The sequence below is a fragment of the Zingiber officinale genome, chromosome 5A (genome assembly GCF_018446385.1).
Source record: "Zingiber officinale cultivar Zhangliang chromosome 5A, Zo_v1.1, whole genome shotgun sequence".
Taxonomy (NCBI): domain Eukaryota; kingdom Viridiplantae; phylum Streptophyta; class Magnoliopsida; order Zingiberales; family Zingiberaceae; genus Zingiber; species Zingiber officinale.
Genome location: NC_055994.1, coordinates 64,038,971 through 64,056,001, shown reverse-complemented (window position 1 = coordinate 64,056,001; position 17,031 = coordinate 64,038,971). Strand labels below are relative to the sequence as shown.

The window sequence follows — 17,031 nt, the reverse complement described above, 5'->3', positions numbered from 1 at the left end:
GAAAACCGTTGTCTATTAAGTGTTATTGAATAGCGTTGTTTTTCTTCTTTCGCCGCTTTTTCCCCTTCGCAATTTTTTGCCGCTGCTGCGTTTTGTCTTTCCCTCTCTCTGAAATTTTTTGCCGTTGCATTCTACCCCTTTACCTTCTCGATCCCTAAAACCTCTCACTTGCTCTCTCGTTTTCTATGGTGATGGTGAGCGCGCAGCTGTGGGATTGGAGTAGAATGGAAGGCTTAGAGGTTTTCAATGCGTGGCGATCTTTGTCGACACATCCTAAACCTCATCGCATACCTCTGATCTGCAGCCACGGATTGTACCAACCGCGACCTCGACGACCTTGGAGCACTGCTAAGATCAAGCAGCACTTCTGTTTTATTCCTCTCTCGACTCGATCGCTCCTTTGTCCATCGCACGCTTTCATATTCTTTGCTTTTTCCTTTTCTTCTACAGATCATTTGAAGATGGAGGGCGATCTCCTTTCCATGGCTTCCACTCAGCGCTTGAAGTTATTCCAGGGAAGCCAGGCTTTTCCCTCCAACCTCCACCTCCATCTTCTGTCAAAACTAGGCATTCTGCGAAATTTAGGAGATAAAGAAAGCTGGTAAGTGAAATGAGTTCTTGGTGGAAGGGTAACTATCCTACAGCCAGGTCCAATGGTGACTCTTCGAGGAGGAATTCGACGACCACTGAGGAACAGAAGCAGACAAGAAGGACAAACACGTTCTACGGACCTTTGGAATCACATTGGCATTTTCCGGAGCCCGAGAAGAAGAAGCCCCCTTTGACTTCAAAATTGACCTTCAGGTCCTTGTAGAAATCGCTCACTAAGGTCAGCAAAAGCAATGCATTTCCAACGATGTTCCAAGGCGTCCACGATCCGAATGAGGAGAAAGTGGTGAAGTCGTTGAGGGACACACTACTATCGAAGGGTCAGCTACCTGAGAAGTATGATGACTACCATACACTTCTCCGGTATGGCTAGAATACATTTGTTAAGTAGCTGGAAGAAATTTCTCTTTTTGAATCCTTCTTATTATTATATTGATCATACATGTCCTAGTTCTATATCGTGTGAAAGAATTTTACTATTGATGCTATAGCTTTCTATTCTTCTCTGCAGATTTTTGTGATTGCGGAACTTCAACATGTCTAAGGCAGAGATCATGTTTGTTAATATGCTCAAGTGGAGAGATAGTTCTGGTGTTTATCTTATTGCAAAAGTAATATATTCCTGACATGTTTTTCTCCCTATGGGTTACTATGTGGGCATTTCAATTCAACACCTCACGACTTTTACTGACTTTGACACAAATATGATGAAACAAATAACAATTTTCATCCAATTTCTACAATAATATTTCTGCCGAGATCTTTTTCCTTGCAAACATTAAATCAAATGACAGATTAAAAAAATGTCTTTTAAATGCTGGTTTTTTCTAAATAATGCTTTCATTTTTTTCAAACATAACCATGATGATCCATGTGAATATACATTCCTTTGCAGGTTTTGGATTCTTTATAGGGCCAAGCAAGATGGACCAGTAGTCTTGGTAAATTACCTTACTATGAATATCATCCTATACCTTGGTCATCTCAATATAACTGTTGTACAAACACCTATTCAGGGTTGGCGTCATCCTTGGGAAGGGCATGGAGATCACTCACATGATCATGTGCCTGAAGACAAGGTATTATAGTACAAGCATGCCTTAATTCATCTACAATTTCCCTTTTGTTTGTGTATGTATAAGATGCTTCCAAAGCTTCAATATGATTATTGTTGACAACAGGTGCTTATTCATGAATAAGCTCCAAGCAGATTCAATTTCCCTATAAGATGTATGTTTGGATTCATGGTATAGACTAAAAGATTATTGTTGTGGCACCTTTACCTTAGAAGTGCTAACAAGCTCAATGCACATGATGAATCTCTTTGCTATCCTTTCAAACTGCTAATTTCTAGCTTCAATATGCATTGACATTGACCTGTTATGCTTGGATATCTTCTAGGTGTAGATGTTAGAACATCCAAGATATGCGAACTTGGAATATTGAATTATAGAGCTAAGCGAGTGCTTTGGATTGCCCTCCGCCAGCTTGAAGTAATTGAGACCCACAGTGGATATGGTTCTCATCACACATCTTTCCTGTAATGAATTAAGATTGTCTGCTACATTTTTGACCTGGCTCTGATCCATTAGATCTGTGTAACTATGCTGTAAGATTTCACAGTAGAACAAGAGACATGTGAGAAGGTGATTTCTTTGACTCATTTAATTAGATCTAGTCCTTTATTTGCTAATACTTCCCCATACTGATTTTTTTTAAGCATGTTAGAATTGTGAAGAATTTCTAATTATATCTGTGTGCTACCTTTCTCATAGTTTATTGCAATGTGTGATAACTATTAGATGTTGCTATTCTTTCTCTCCATTATGTAGTCCTTTGATTAATATTTGCCAATTTTCCATAGTTTTTCACTTTAAGATCTTTCAAGCATCTAGTGACAAGTGCAAATTGGTTAGCATCTAGTGACATCCTTGTGTTGACTTTAGAGATTAAAAATTGATGTAATTAGCATGTTTTTCTGGTGCTATAATCCAATGATATAATTTATTCTTCCAATGCGAGTAAACATTGTCAGATTCTTTTATACTCCTTTATGTATTAGATTTCTTATGATTATTTCTTATTGCCTTCTCATTTTTCTAATCGTAGAGATCGAGCGAATCAAAGAAATACTTGCAATGCCGAATGGAAAGGTTAGTTTGCATCTAGTTTAGCTTTTTCCCTCTTAATGGAATATTCTTGAGATAGAAATGAGTGCAAAATAAGTCTGTTAATATCTTAGTTGTCTCGGAAGAAGTCTATTGTGTCACTTGTGCTGGGCTACTGTATAATTTACTTAATTCTATATTTTTCCTTATGCTTGACGTTATAATTGTTCCTCTTTGAAAGTGCCCTTAATCTTAGTCCTTAATCTCCTATTGACTTTATTCACAGATTATTAGTCTTGATGAAACGCATACCTCTTGGGCGCTTGACAGATAAGTAGATTAGAAGTCTTTGTTTTCTTAAACACACTAATGGTTTTATTTTGTTTCTAGAAACTTGATGGCGAAACAAGATCTGTCAGAGCTTAGTTAGCTTAGTTTATGCAATGCTACAATAGATTTATCCGAGAATCCCTTGATCTCTCCTTTAAGATAATAATTGTTGATTAAGAATCACCCACTAGTGGGAATTACATGAAGCCCTTGATCAAGTTGTATTCGCTATTGCTTGAATAAGTTGATTAAAGTTGCAAGTTGAGCCTGCACTTTCACTAAGACTAGAAATTTTATCCTTTAATCAAGTAGTAGTTTCTTGATGGAGTTTATTTAGCATATGAAACTCATTTAAGATTTATGTTTGTTGTTCAATACTTTTTTGACCTCATACTTGTTATAATTTTTGGTTTATAATGCATTGGACCTTAATGTAAAAAGGCAGATTGTCTACCTTATGGCTCCATTTGTGATAGACGAAACTTTACAAACACCAGCAGATGTTGTGAAAGGCACATCCTTATAACAGGCAACCACTCTTTATTAGACTGCAGATCAACCTGCAGCTTCTCCCAAACTTTGCTCTTGGCGTTTAAGACGCTGTTTGGTTCGCCTGAGTATCCCAGAAAGGTCACTCGTTCACCAACCTTGGCTGATGATGGTGGATCAACTAACTCAACCTGGAAACAAAATGAATTCATTAGTCGTTCTTGATGAATGATCACATGTAAAGATGATAATTTCCCAGGTAAACCAACCAATATTATAATACTAAAAAACTAACAGGTTAGTAAAAGCAAAGACTTGTAAGAATGGAGGCAGAGTTAACGACTTAACTTTGTGTGGTCATCGTTTGATGCAGCCAAGACCATTGCTTGTGACTTAATGCCCCTCATGGTTGCAGGCTTCAAGTTACAAAGGACACAAACCTTCCGATTCTGCACCAGTGATTTAGAGAACATAGGAAATTCACATCCAAATGGAAGAAAATTTGAAAAGGGAAGCAAAATAAACCTGCATTTCCTCAAGAGGAATATATTTCACGAGGCCACTAACAACTGTTCGAGGGGATTCTTCACCGACATCAATTTCTTCAACATAGAGTGAATCTGCATCTGGGTGCTTCTGAACTTTTTTGATGAGGCCAACAGGTATGTCAAGTCTTGAGACAGAAATTTCTGTTTCAGCAGACTTCGTTTTTGTACTGCCAGAAGGCTTGTTATGTTGTTTCTTAGAATTTCCTACAGCAGGTCACATGAGAAACTTATTGAGCTCTAGGATAAGCTTTAACTTCATTAAGTCGAGTTTTATTAATACTTCAAAACTTGGAAAACCATTTACATTAATACAACACTAAAAAGTAGCTTCATTTGCAGGTCTAGGATAAACCTTCATGAAACTTTCTCCTTGTATCAAAAATTGTATATGGTCAAGAGTTACTAGTGCTTCAGATAAAGATGAACTCTTCTAATATATGTTTATATTTTGCAGGTTCTATTGACAAAGTTTTATGTTGTGGTTTTATTTGCCGATATGAATGGGGTACTTGAAGAGTATGATTTATCAAATCTGTTATTGTGATTGTAGCAACTACATTTCTCCAAATTTCAGCTATCAACCCTGTTTTACGTCTTCTACAGGTATTATATTCTTCCCTTTTATTTTTGGTGCTTTGCTCACATACTTTGATTCACAAAAATCCAGAATGTTGGAAAAGGTTGATATGGAAGAATCAGCAAGTGAGAAAGAGGAGTCCGATGAAATTCTACAAGTTGAAGATTTTGATGGGGCTTGAGTTGATAATAATTACTTGCAATCCTACATGGCATGAACCACCATCACAAGTTTCTAGTCTTTTGACAATTATTCATTAGTTGTAAATGAAGTTTATTTGTTTATTTGTATTGGGATAAATTTTATTTGAATATTAGACATGTTTTTTCTTTTGTGATTGTAATATAATTCTTGTATAAGTAACATTTTGAATGACATTGATATGGAAAATATTTTTTCTTTTGTGATTATGATTCTTTATTATATATTTATATTGAAATATGATATATTGGTATTAAAAGATAATAATTTAAAAGACAATGATCTAAAACTGTTGTTGTTGTCTATCACCCTCAAAGACAACGGTTAAAAACCGTTGTCAAAGCCCCAAAAACGGTTGTAAACTAGCAGTGTTAATAAAAAAATGCTCTAAACAACAACGGTTTTAAACCGTTGTCTTTTCATTCAAAGTCAACGGTTTAAAATCGTTGCAAAACTGTTGTCTTTTAATTCAAAAGACAACGGTTTAAAACCGTTGTCGTAGCCTCCACTTTTAACAACACTGTCAGTTACAACGGTTTTAAAGGGCCTACGACAACGGTTTTTAACCGTTGTCTTTTAATGTTTTTGTTGTAGTGATTATTTATGCATCTAGTACAGTCACATCCCATGTAGTCCATATGCCCTACTGTCATGTTTTGACCTATATCTTTTCGACCCTTAGGATAGACACGACTAGAGGGACAGTGATCCCTCTTACCCTATATAACGAGTTTGGTTAGCGCAATCTTAGATTAGCCCGTGTTCACATCACCGATGAGGGGATTCTAGCCTGGAGGGGTCTACCACAGCTAGTCGTTGCTCCGATTGATCCAGAGGCCGAGGATGCACCTCCTGACATTGTCCTGGGCGAGGGAGAGGAGTGGCCTGACTTCTTAACCGAGGAGTTTTTCGGAGATCCATTACCTTCCACCTCCGCCGAGCCTTCCACTTCAGCCGGACCTTCGACTTCGGTACCACTCTCTGTCGAGGACAGACTCGCTCATCTCGAGGTTCAGTCCATTCAAACGCCACAGGTTGTTCTAGATAGCCATCGCTCCCTCCGATCCCTCCGATCTGAGATAGCTGCCGGATTTGCCTCTCTCCAGGATGAGATACGTCGGCAAGGACAACCTGCACCCGAACAACCCCTTGCGCCACCTCTAGCTGACGACCCTCCAGCTGATGATCCTACTCTTTGACACTATCATTTCATGCATTGTACCTTGGATTTTGGACACAGACACTTTCATTTCCTAGTCTAGTTGTACTTGTGCTTAGTAGAATTCAGTTACTCTGCTTATTTCTGCTTACCAGTTTTTTATGTTTTTTTATTTGCTTAATTCTGCACATATAAGAATGTTTGGGTAGAATAGATCTTGACTTTCAAACCAATTTCTTACATCTAATTTTAAAATTTTTTTTGTTGATCTTCAAAATTGCTTCATCTTAAAATTATCTTTCAAAATTCTAGGAAAAATAATGTTTTCAAAATCCCAATCCTTTTAGTTTTTCAAAATTTGGACTTAGCCTAGGATCTTCCCCTTAGATATCATGTTCCCCTAGTTTCAGCCAGAGCATCTCACAAACACACTAGGCATAACTTGTTTGTATTTGAAAGAAACTTAGAACGACGTGAGATGCATAGGGTACAACCTAGACTCCAGAATGCTTATCTTTATGCATCATAGTGAGTTTGAGCGTTAAAAATTAACTTTGCATTAATCAAGTTAAATGATCCAACCCTAGTCAAATCTAACTGGATTACTAACTTAACTTGACTAACTAAGTGAAAACTGTTGCCCTCTAGGTATTCAGCCAGTAGCTAAAGGTTAGATAGTTTGTTAAGGATGTTAAAATTTCAAATTGACTCATCTTGCACCTTAGGGCTCTGATACCTTGCTAAAGAAAATTAATTAATTTACAATCTATTTAACTTAACTCATGCTATTACTCCCCCGTTACCTTTAAGGATTTTCAAATTCTTAAAAATTTTAAATTTTTTACTTCTATACCTGTCTTCAAAATTAACTAAGTCATATCAAAAGACTTTTTGAATTTTATTTCAACAATTAAGGTCTCAAGTTAACCCAACTTTTTAGAAGTTTTTAAAATTATTAAAAAAAAAGCTGTTCGAAATTAATGGCTTTTAAAAGGCTTTAAGAATTTAACGAAATATTTTTTCAACAAAGCCTTTCAAAATATTTTTTAATTGCAAAACTTAGCCAACTATTTTCGAAACTTGCCTTTCGAAAATCGTTTGTTTCAATTTTTCAAAATTTAACCTAACTTTGCACAAATTTTGGCTAAGTAAAAAGAGTTCTTCAAAACTAAAGTAATTTTAAAGTAAAACCTACAAGAAATGTTGTTTTAAAGTAAAACTTTTTAGTTGAAAATGTAATTTATTGATTTTAAAAACTTAGACCTTTCATCCTGTCTCTTTCTTCCTACAAAGGTTTTTTGATATATGGCAAAGGGGGAGAGTATGACAAATTCAAAATACTAATTCAAATTAAGTGATAAGAAAAACAGAGCTCTCATTAAGGGGGAGCCTTATACACTATGTTTTAGCTTAAATCATGCTTGCACTTAAACTGTTTATAGATTGCTTATGTTTATTTGTGCATCTTGTTTTACTTAACTTTGAATTTTGTTAGCATAATCAAAAAGAGGGAGATTGTTGGTGCAGGAAGCATCCGATGATCGAACCTAAGTTTTGATAATGGCAAAGGGATTCAAAGTTAAAAATTCTTGTTATCTAATGTGCTTAAATGAGGTTTCAGGAAAGTCCTAACTGCGGTTAGGCAGGTGGAAAAACCTAAGGGCGGTAACCTTAGGTCCTAGGGGGTGGTAACCCTAGGTGAAGGAAAATCCTAAGGGGCGGTAAACTTAGGTCCTAGGGGGTGGTAACCCTAGGTGGAGGAAAACCATAGGGCACGGTAACCCTAGGTCTTAGGGGGTGGTAACCCTAGGTGGAGAAAAACCCTAGGGGGCGATAACCCTAGGTCTTAGGGGGTGATAACTCTAGGCAGAAAGTCCAGTCGATCTGGAGGATCGGACTGGCACTAGGTAATCTCTCATGAGGGGAGTAGGTGAGGACGCGTTCCTCGTAGAGGGAATAGTAGGTGTCGGGTCGACCTAGGGTTTCCGGTCAGAAATTTGAAGTTAGACTAGAACAGTCTGATGATTGTCAACCACTTAATTTATCATGTTTATATCTGTTCTAACTTTATCTTGTAGGGTACGGTGTTGTTTTGGGACTAACATATCTTGCATGTACAAAAGGAACAAGTTAAGCCTAGGATGAACAGTGTCCAAGGCGCCTCGATGGAGCTTGGAGGTGCCTTGGGTGCAATCCGAAGCCAACTGTGTAGAGGAGCTGGAGGCGCCTTCATGGGGTGTAATACCCCGGTTCTGAGATTCTGGTTAACTATGACTTAAAAGGTTAGATGGTACTATCCATATCACCAAGGTGCACCTTCCTTTTCGGAAGCCCAAACTTAAGAACTCCAAAGTTAAGCGTGCTTGGCTTGGAGAAATCTGAGGATGGGTGACCTCCTAGGAAGTTTTCCAGGGTGCGTGCGAGTGAGGACAAAGCACGCTGAAAGGACCTCCGGTGGTCTGTGGAGCTAGTCATCAAACCGATAGGTAATTCTGGTGTCGTTCCTGGTTCGGTCCGGGTGGGGCCCGCTCGGGCCGGGGCGTTACAGATGGTATCAGAGCGACCTTGCGACCGTGAGTGCGCCTGTGGTAGGAGCACCCAGGGCACCACCTAGCGAGGGAGATTCTGGGATTTGTTTGTGGTGTGATTTGTGGTTACACAACGAGGACGTTGTGTCTTTAAGTGGGGGTGATTGTAATACCCCGGTTCTGAGATTCTGGTTAAGTATGACTTAAAAGGTTAGATGGTACTATCCATATCACCAAGGTGCAGCTTCCTATTCGGAAGCCCAAACTTAAGAACTCCAAAGTTAAGCGTGCTTGGCTTGGAGAAATCTGAGGATGGGTGACCTCCTGGGAAGTTTTCCAGGGTGCGTGCGAGTGAGGACAAAGCACGCTGGAAGGACCTCCGGTGGTCTGTGGAGCTAGTCATCAAACCGATAGGTAATTCTGGTGTCGTTCCTGGTTCGGTCTGGGTGGGGCCCGCTCGGGCCGGGGCGTTACATGGGGACCGAAGGCGCCTTGGACTGCGGCTTGGAGGCTCCTTGGACTGCGGCTTGGAGGCGCCTTGGAGTGGGTTGAAGGCGCCTTCAAGTGGATGAGGTGCGACCGGATCAGTGCTGATCCACACGGTTGACTCGGCGGGTTGGAGGCGCCTCGGATGGGCTTTAAGGCGCCTTCAGCAGTGAATAAAAGGAGGTCTTGAGTAGCAGTCTAGTATGTTGATACGGTCTGACCTGGCTGTTGTTTTGATGTTGACACTGATTTAAGTTTGTATCAGATATTAATTAAACTCAGATTGTTTACTGATCAATGTTGATCAGGTGGAAGGGAAAAGTCCAAGTATGAAAACTTGGCACGCGAAGTCAGAGAGGGCTCGGTAGCTCGTTCTCCGGACTAGGTCAGAGAGGGCTCGGTAGCTCGTTCTCTGGACCGGACGAAGTCGGAGAGGGCTCGGTAGCTCGTTCTCCGGACTAGGTCAGAGAGGGCTCGGTAGCTCGTTCTCTAGACCAGACGAAGTCGGAGAGGGCTCGGTAGCTCGTTCTCCGGACTAGGTCAGAGAGGGCTCGGTAGCTCGTTCTCTGGACCGGACGAAGTCGGAGAGGGCTCGGTAGCTCGTTCTCCGGACTAGGTCAGAGAGGGCTCGGTAGCTTGTTCTCTGGACCGGACGAAGTCGGAGAGGGCTCGGTAGCTCGTTCTCCGGACTTGGTCAGAGAGGGCTCGGTAGCTTGTTCTCTGGACCGGACGAAGTTGGAGAGGGCTCTGTAGCTCGTTCTCCGGACTAGGTCAGAGAGGGCTCGATAGCTCGTTCTCTAGACCAGGAAGGCTTTAGGGTTTAGGGCTGGGAAGCTCTAAACCTACCTACATAGGCATTGGATCGGTCTGTTGACCGATCCAGTGATACTATGGATATCTGATCGGTCTGTTGACCAATCCAGTGATACTATGGTTATCTGATCGGTCACCAGACCGATCAGTAACCAATCAATAACTCATTGTGAGAATTACTGATCGGTCTGTAGACCGATCAGTAACCAATCAGTAACATTCTGTGAGATTTACTGATCGGTATGGAGACCGATCTGGAGGCAATGAAGTTCGAGAGAGAGTATAGGGGATCGGTCTGTGGACCGATCCACCTATAGCCTGATCGGTCCACAGATCGATCAGAGCTCTCCTGGACCGATCAGGCCATAGCCTGATCGGTCCAACAAGCTGTGGATCGATCTGTTGACCGATCCACAAAACTGTCTGAAGTTTCTACTGTTTCTCTGCAACTTCTGATCCATCTGATTTAACCATCTGTTGTTAGCTTTTTAAGTTGCAGATTGCAGGTATCATGCCAATGCTCAAATTCAAATTAAGCTCCATCAGAAGAATAAGACAAAGGGTTCTTTCTGCTGTGTTTCGCTGCAAATGGTGCAATTGGAACATCAACGGTTACTGGCTGCGATCAGGCTGTGATCTGGCTGCAATCAGTTGGGAATCAACTTGACTCTTACTCATTGGTTCGAGCTCAGAGACCCCAGTGAAGACCATGGGTTCTATTGGCGTGAGTTCAGAGAACCAGAGGAGGAGGAAGAGTGATTGGCGACGTTGTAGCTTGCAGCAGGGATTCGATTTAGGTTGACAGCAATTCGGGACAGGCTGAATGCAGCGGAAGCAGAGGCATAAGAAGAAGGATAAGAGAGGTTTGAAAAAAAAAAAGAAGAAGAACTCTCGGTCGATCAAGCAAGGGTGCTGAGCTTTGAGTTCTTGGCTATGCTTCCTTCTTGTGCTCTGTTTAACTGCTGTCTTCGCGTGGCTGTGAGTGTCTTTCTTCATTCTCTTTAGCCACTGATCTGTAAGTCTTGTGCTTTATTTCCATATTTTTCTGAGACTTTGTGGAGAGGTTACTCCACCGAGAAGGAGAAATCTTTAGCCGGTATCTATTCGGGGTGTGATCTACCGAAAGATCAAGGGATCGTCCACCTTACGGACACGCCGAGGAGTAGGGGCAAGTTATCCCCGAACCTTGTATATACTGGTGTTAGTGGTGTGTGTCTTTCTTTTCTTTGTATTAGATTTTCATGTGCATATTTCCGCTGCGCTAACGATTTGATTGAAGAATTTAGTTAAGTTTTAGAGGAGGCTATTCACACCCCCCCCCCTCTCTAGCCATCCGAAGATCCTAACAAGTGGTATCAGAGCAAGGTGCTCTTCATCCGGATTAACACCCTAAAGAGCAAGAAGATGGCTATGAAGGAAGGGTTTAGCACCAATCGTCCACCTTACTTCGACGGAGCAGACTTTGAATACTGGAAGAGCCACATGGAATATTATCTCAAGACCGACATCTCAATGTGGTTCTCCGTCAAGGAAGGGTTTACACCCCCGAAGGACGAAGAAGGTAAGGAACTTGACTCATCAAGGTGGTCCACCGAGCAAACTCGCAAAGGACAAGCTGATGCCAAGGAAGTGGTCACTTTACAATGTGGGATAGCCAAGGATCAACTCGTCAAGGTAGGTCCATTCACGAGCGCAAAACACTTGTGGAACAAGCTCATCGAGCTCCAAGAAGGAACTCGAGACTCTCGGATCGCCAAGAGAGATTTATTCTTAAACCAACTACAAAACCTCACCATGAAGGAGAATGAGACGGTAAGTGAACTACACGGAAGGTTCAAAGAAATTATCAATGGTCTTCATTCCGTAGATGAACGCGTAGAGAATCGCGATCTCATAAGGTATGCTCTCAAAGCCTTTCTTAGGAATGCCCTGTGGTCATCTATGATAGATGCCTACAAGGTCTCCAAGGACCTTTCAATTGTTAAAGTAGATGATTTTTTTTGTGAAATGGAACTCCATGAGTTTGCTAACAAGGGTCAAAAAGAGAAAGGTATTGCCTTAGTTGCAGGAGAAAAGAGCAAAGATGGAAGAAGGAAGAAAGAAAAGAAGAAGGAAAAAGAGATTCCCTCATCCTCATCCTCCTCCGAGTCCGATGACGAAGGTGGATCATCATCAAGTGAGATGGCCAACTTTGTAAGGAGAATCATGAGAAGAAGCCGGAGATACAAAGGGAAAGGTAAACCTATCGATCAAAATGTTGATAAAACTAATGTTACTTGTTATGAGTGTAGCAAGAAAGGACACTATCGGAGCGAGTGTCCAAAACTCAAGAAGAAGGAGGAAAGGGCCAAGAAGAAGAAAGCTCTCAAGGCTACTTGGGATGAATCCTCCTCAAGCTCATCGGAGGAAGAGAAGAAGGAGAAAAGCACACGTCGATTAGCGTTCATGGCAAGGGAGGAACCGGATTCTGGGAGTGATGGTGACACAAGTGACACCTCAACCGCGACTTCATCATCTTCGGATGATGAAGAGGCATTGGTCAAGGGTGAGCATCTATCAACTTGGTTTGTTGATAGTGGATGCTCCAAGTACATGACCGGGGACAAGTCACTCTTTACCACCCTTTAAAACAAAAATAGAGGTAATGTGTCATTTGGTAATAATGGTAGCCTTAAGGTTATAGGAGTTGGAGACATTCATATATCCGAATGTCTCCAAATCAAGAATGTTCTTCTAGTCAAGGGGATGACCTTTAATCTCCTAAGTGTCAGCCAATTGTGTGATACGGGTTACACAATTGATTTTCATTCAAGTCAATGTCTGATCAAACACATTGACACACTTGACACGGTACTAGTAAGCACAAGAGTAGATAACATTTATCAAGTATCTTTTAAAAGTTCTACTAATGCCTCTGCTAAGTGCTTCATGTCAAAAGAAGAAGAATCATGGCTTTGGCATAGGAGGTTGGCCCATGTGAACATGAAGAATATTCGAAAGCTAGCCAACAAAGGATTAGTGTGAGGCCTACCAAGCATCAAGTACCAAAAGACAAAATTATGTGATGCATGTCAAAAGGGTAAGCAAACAAAAGCGTCTCATAAAGGTAAAAGCGCTGTAAGTACCTCTACTGCTTTAGATTTATTGCATATGGACTTATTTGATTGTAGTAATGTCATCTCATTGAATGGAAGTAGATATTGCTTAGTGATCATTGATGACTTTACTAGATATACATGGACTTTCTTTTTGAAAAATAAGGATCAAACCATAGATATTTTTGTTTCCTTTTGTAGAAGAACTGAAAATGAAAAATCAACAACAATTAAAACAATTAGAAGTGATCATGGTGGAGAATTTTAAAATCATAGATTTTTAGAATTTTGTCAAGAAAAAGGATATAGGCATGAGTTCTCTACTCCAAGGACCCCACAACAAAATGGGGTTGTGGAGAGAAAGAACCGAGTCTTGCAAGAGGTTGCATGAAGCATGCTCAATGAATACTCACTACCGAGCTACTTATGGGCTGAAGCTGTAAATACAGCTTGTTATGTGCAAAACCGAGTCTTGATACATAAGTTTTTAGGAAAGACACCCCATGAACTTTGGTTTAGAAAACCCCCTACAATTAAACATTTTAGGGTGTTTGGTTGTAAGGTGTTTATCTTGAACACCAAGGATCATCTTGGAAAGTTCGCGGCTAAGGATGATGAAGGGATACTGGTCGGGTACTCTCTCATCAGCAAAGCCTATCGAGTTTACAACAATAAGACTAAATTGATTGAAGAGTCCTCGGATGTAGCATTTGAAGAAATCCCTAAATCAAATGATCAATCGAGGGATGTAGAAGAAATTCAATTTGAACTTAGAAGGCTAAGTCTGAATGATCAAAACATAGAAAGAGTCAAAGTTGACTCCAATGACGATGAGCAAAGGCAACAAAGGGCTCAGGCTGATCCTTTGCCTGATACTGAGTCTTTGTTTGTGCCTAGTGAGACCACTCATGAGGCATCGCCGACGCCAAGGCAATCCAGGACAGCCTCTAGTCATCCCCAAGACCAGATTGTTGGAAACATCCAACAAGGGGTTAGGACTAGATCATTCTTTCGAAATGAGTCTAATGAGGTCGCCTTGATCTCAGAAATCGAACCAAAATTAGTTGATGAGGCATTGCACGATCCTGATTGGGTCATAGCTATGCAAGATGAGTTAGGTCAATTTGAATGGAGCCAAGTGTGGGACTTAGTTCCTAGACCTAAGAAGACCACCATTATTGGAACCAAATGGGTCTTCAAAAATAAGCTAAACCAAAAGGGAGAAGTCGTAAGAAACAAGGCAAGACTTGTAGCCAAGGGCTATAGTCAAGTCAAAGGCCTCGATTATGATGAGACTTATGCTCTCGTGGCCCGATTAGAGTTCATTCATTTGATGCTAGCTTTTCCTGCACATAGAGGCTTCAAGCTCTATCAAATGGACGTTAAATCGGCCTTCTTAAACGGTTTCATTAAGGAAGAGGTCTATGTTGAACAACCACCGGGGTTTGAAAATATCGAAGCTCCAAACCACGTGTACAAGCTCAAGAAAGCTTTTTATGGGCTTAAACAAGCATCTCGAGCTTGGTACGAAAGGTTGTCAACTTATTTACTAGAAAAGGGTTTTGCAAGAGGTCAAATAGATCCAACACTATTTCTACGTAGAGATGGTGAAAACATATTTGTAGCCCAAGTGTATGTCGATGACATAATTTGTGGCTCAAATAACAAGGGTTATTTGAATGAATTTATCACTCACATGGAAAGTGAGTTTAAGATGAGTCTGGTGGGAGAATTGACATTCTTCCTTGGATTTGAAATCAAACAAACTCAAGATGGAATCTATGTCCATCAGGCGAAATACACTCAAGAGATGCTCAAGAAATTCAAAATGAGTGACTCTAAGGAAGTATCCACTCCAATGGCGACAAACACTCGCCTTGACAATGATGAGAATGGAAAACCAGTTGATTTAACGCAATATAGAAGCATGATCGGTAGTCTTCTATATCTCACAGCTAGTCGACCGGACATACTTTTTGCTGTGGGCATGTGCGCTAGATATCAAGTCTGTGCCAAGGAATCTCATTTAATTGCAGTTAAGAGAATCCTGAGATACCTTAAGGGCACAATTAGAGTAGGTCTATGGTACCCTCGTACAGAGTCTTTTGAATTGATAGGTTATACCGACTCCGATTATGCTGGGTGCAAATTGGATCGGAAAAGCACTAGTGGGGGTTGCCAATTTTTAGGTTCATCATTGGTTAGTTGGTCAAGTCGAAAGCAACATTGCGTTGCCCTCTCCACGACCGAGGCTGAATACATTGCCATGGGAGAGAGTGTATCACAATTGTTGTGGATGATCCACATCCTAGAAGATTATGGGCTTTTATATAAGGGAGTGCAAGTGTTGTGTGACAACATCAGCACAATAAACCTAATGAAAAATCCAGTCCATCATTCAAGGACCAAACACATTGAAGTGCGCCATCACTTCATTAGAGATCACGTAGCTAGGGGAGACATTGTGCTCACATATGTTGAGTCAAAATCAAACCTAGCCGATATTTTCACCAAACCCCTTCCGGAAAATGAATTTAGTCATTTAAGGAGAGAATTGGGAATGTGTTTGGCTCAATAGGCCATTAGGACTTCATCATGATCAATAAGGACAATTAAAACGACAAGAGAAATTGAGAAATTAATTTGGGCAACTTGGGGACATCTCACACAAACTATAAGGTTTAACAAATTATTTTTGTTTGCTAGAATGGGGTGAGATGCTAGGATCAGCCAAATTATTCAAAATGTATCATGCATCTCTTGAATAATTAGGTTGAAGAGACATAGATTGAGTATGGGGAAGACCATTACATAATTCATGTGTATTTGGTTCCTAGATCTTACTCATATATTCCAACCAAGGAAACTTGGTTGGACCTTTACCTAGAATTTATCTAACTTTGGCTAATGTGTTGATTGATATTTTTGATCGATACCTTTCATGATTTTGATTGAAAATAAGACAAGCTATTGAGGTAATGATAGCAATTTGGATATATTTTGACAAACTTGAAACTGATCATAGCAAGGATGTGTTTTGAACCAGGTAATAAAAAGCATGAGTTTTGATTAATACCCTGGTTCACTATAAATCATAGTTTCAGAAGTTTCTCTGGTTTTGAAACCTTAAGGTTCAAAACGTCTGAACTCTATGCGTTTGGAGTTGGTCTGTTTTTTAAATGTTTGTAACTTTTCAGTTTTGAACAATTTCAGACCGTAGGAGCTCATCTTTCAGGAATATTTATGTTTGTAGATTCTTCATGTTCTAGGTTCTGAATTTGGAAGTTTCTGAACTTCTTTAGTTCTAAACCTTCAAAATTTTTCGATAGAAAATTTATACGAAATTCAGTTACTTAAATTTCATTTTGTCAGACACTGATCGGTCCACAGCCCGATCAGGAGAGGCTGGATCGATCTATCGACCGATCCAGAACTCTCTGTTTGTTTACTGATCGGTTCAGAGACCGATCAGGTTATTCTGGCACGCAAGGAGGCTTCTTGATCGGTCCAGGACCGATCAGGAGATTCCCTGATCGATCCACTGACCGATCAGGGTATTCAGGAGACCAAGCGAGGATCATGATCGGTCCAGGGACCGATCAGGAGATTCCCTGATCAGTCGGTGGACCGATCAGGGTATTCAAAGGAGATCCTGATCAGACAGCCGTCCGATCAATCAACACCTGGATCGATCCCATCCCTTTTAACTCTTCCCGATCCTTTCTCCTCCCATTACATGCCGAAGCCCTAGCCGACACCCTCCTACGCCTCAACTCTTCTCTCCGTTCGTCGATAGATACATAGACTGTTTATATGCTTTTCATATGCCATGTCTTGATTGTCTCTTATTTACTGTCCGATATTACACTCAGAGGGAATTCTATGTGGATTAAGAAAGAGACAGTATGGGTTAAGGGGGAGTCTTTTGAATCTTATTACCTAATTCGCACCTTTTCGGTATTTGACAAAGGGGGAGAAGATGACTAAGTTTAGAGATGAATGAAGTTTGGATTTTAGGGGAGAGGATAACCTTGAGGATTATTGACTTCTTTAGTGTTGTATTCATCTTAGGGGGAGGATCCTGATTC

At 40.6% G+C, this 17,031-nt stretch overlaps 1 protein-coding gene and 2 long non-coding RNA genes across 3 annotated transcripts; 2 read left to right on the top strand and 1 right to left on the bottom strand.

Annotated features, from left to right (window-relative positions):
- The first annotated feature begins 1,389 nt into the window (after positions 1-1,389).
- LOC121982859 lies at positions 1,390-2,211 on the top strand. Its single transcript, XR_006112302.1, has 3 exons — positions 1,390-1,550; positions 1,626-1,688; positions 2,011-2,211. It is a non-coding gene; the product is annotated as an uncharacterized LOC121982859 (long non-coding RNA).
- Positions 2,212-3,312: 1,101 nt separating this feature from the next.
- Positions 3,313-4,532, bottom strand: LOC121982857 (probable methionine--tRNA ligase). The gene is made up of 3 exons (XM_042535890.1): positions 4,062-4,532; positions 3,884-3,985; positions 3,313-3,727 (listed from the first exon to the last, which is right to left on the bottom strand). The coding sequence occupies exons 1-3, from the start codon at positions 4,065-4,067 to the stop codon at positions 3,503-3,505; spliced, it is 333 nt and encodes a 110-aa protein (XP_042391824.1). The 5' UTR covers positions 4,068-4,532; the 3' UTR covers positions 3,313-3,502.
- On the top strand, positions 4,063-4,804 carry LOC121982858. Its single transcript, XR_006112301.1, has 3 exons — positions 4,063-4,198; positions 4,539-4,687; positions 4,752-4,804. It is a non-coding gene; the product is annotated as an uncharacterized LOC121982858 (long non-coding RNA).
- The last annotated feature ends 12,227 nt before the right edge of the window (positions 4,805-17,031 follow it).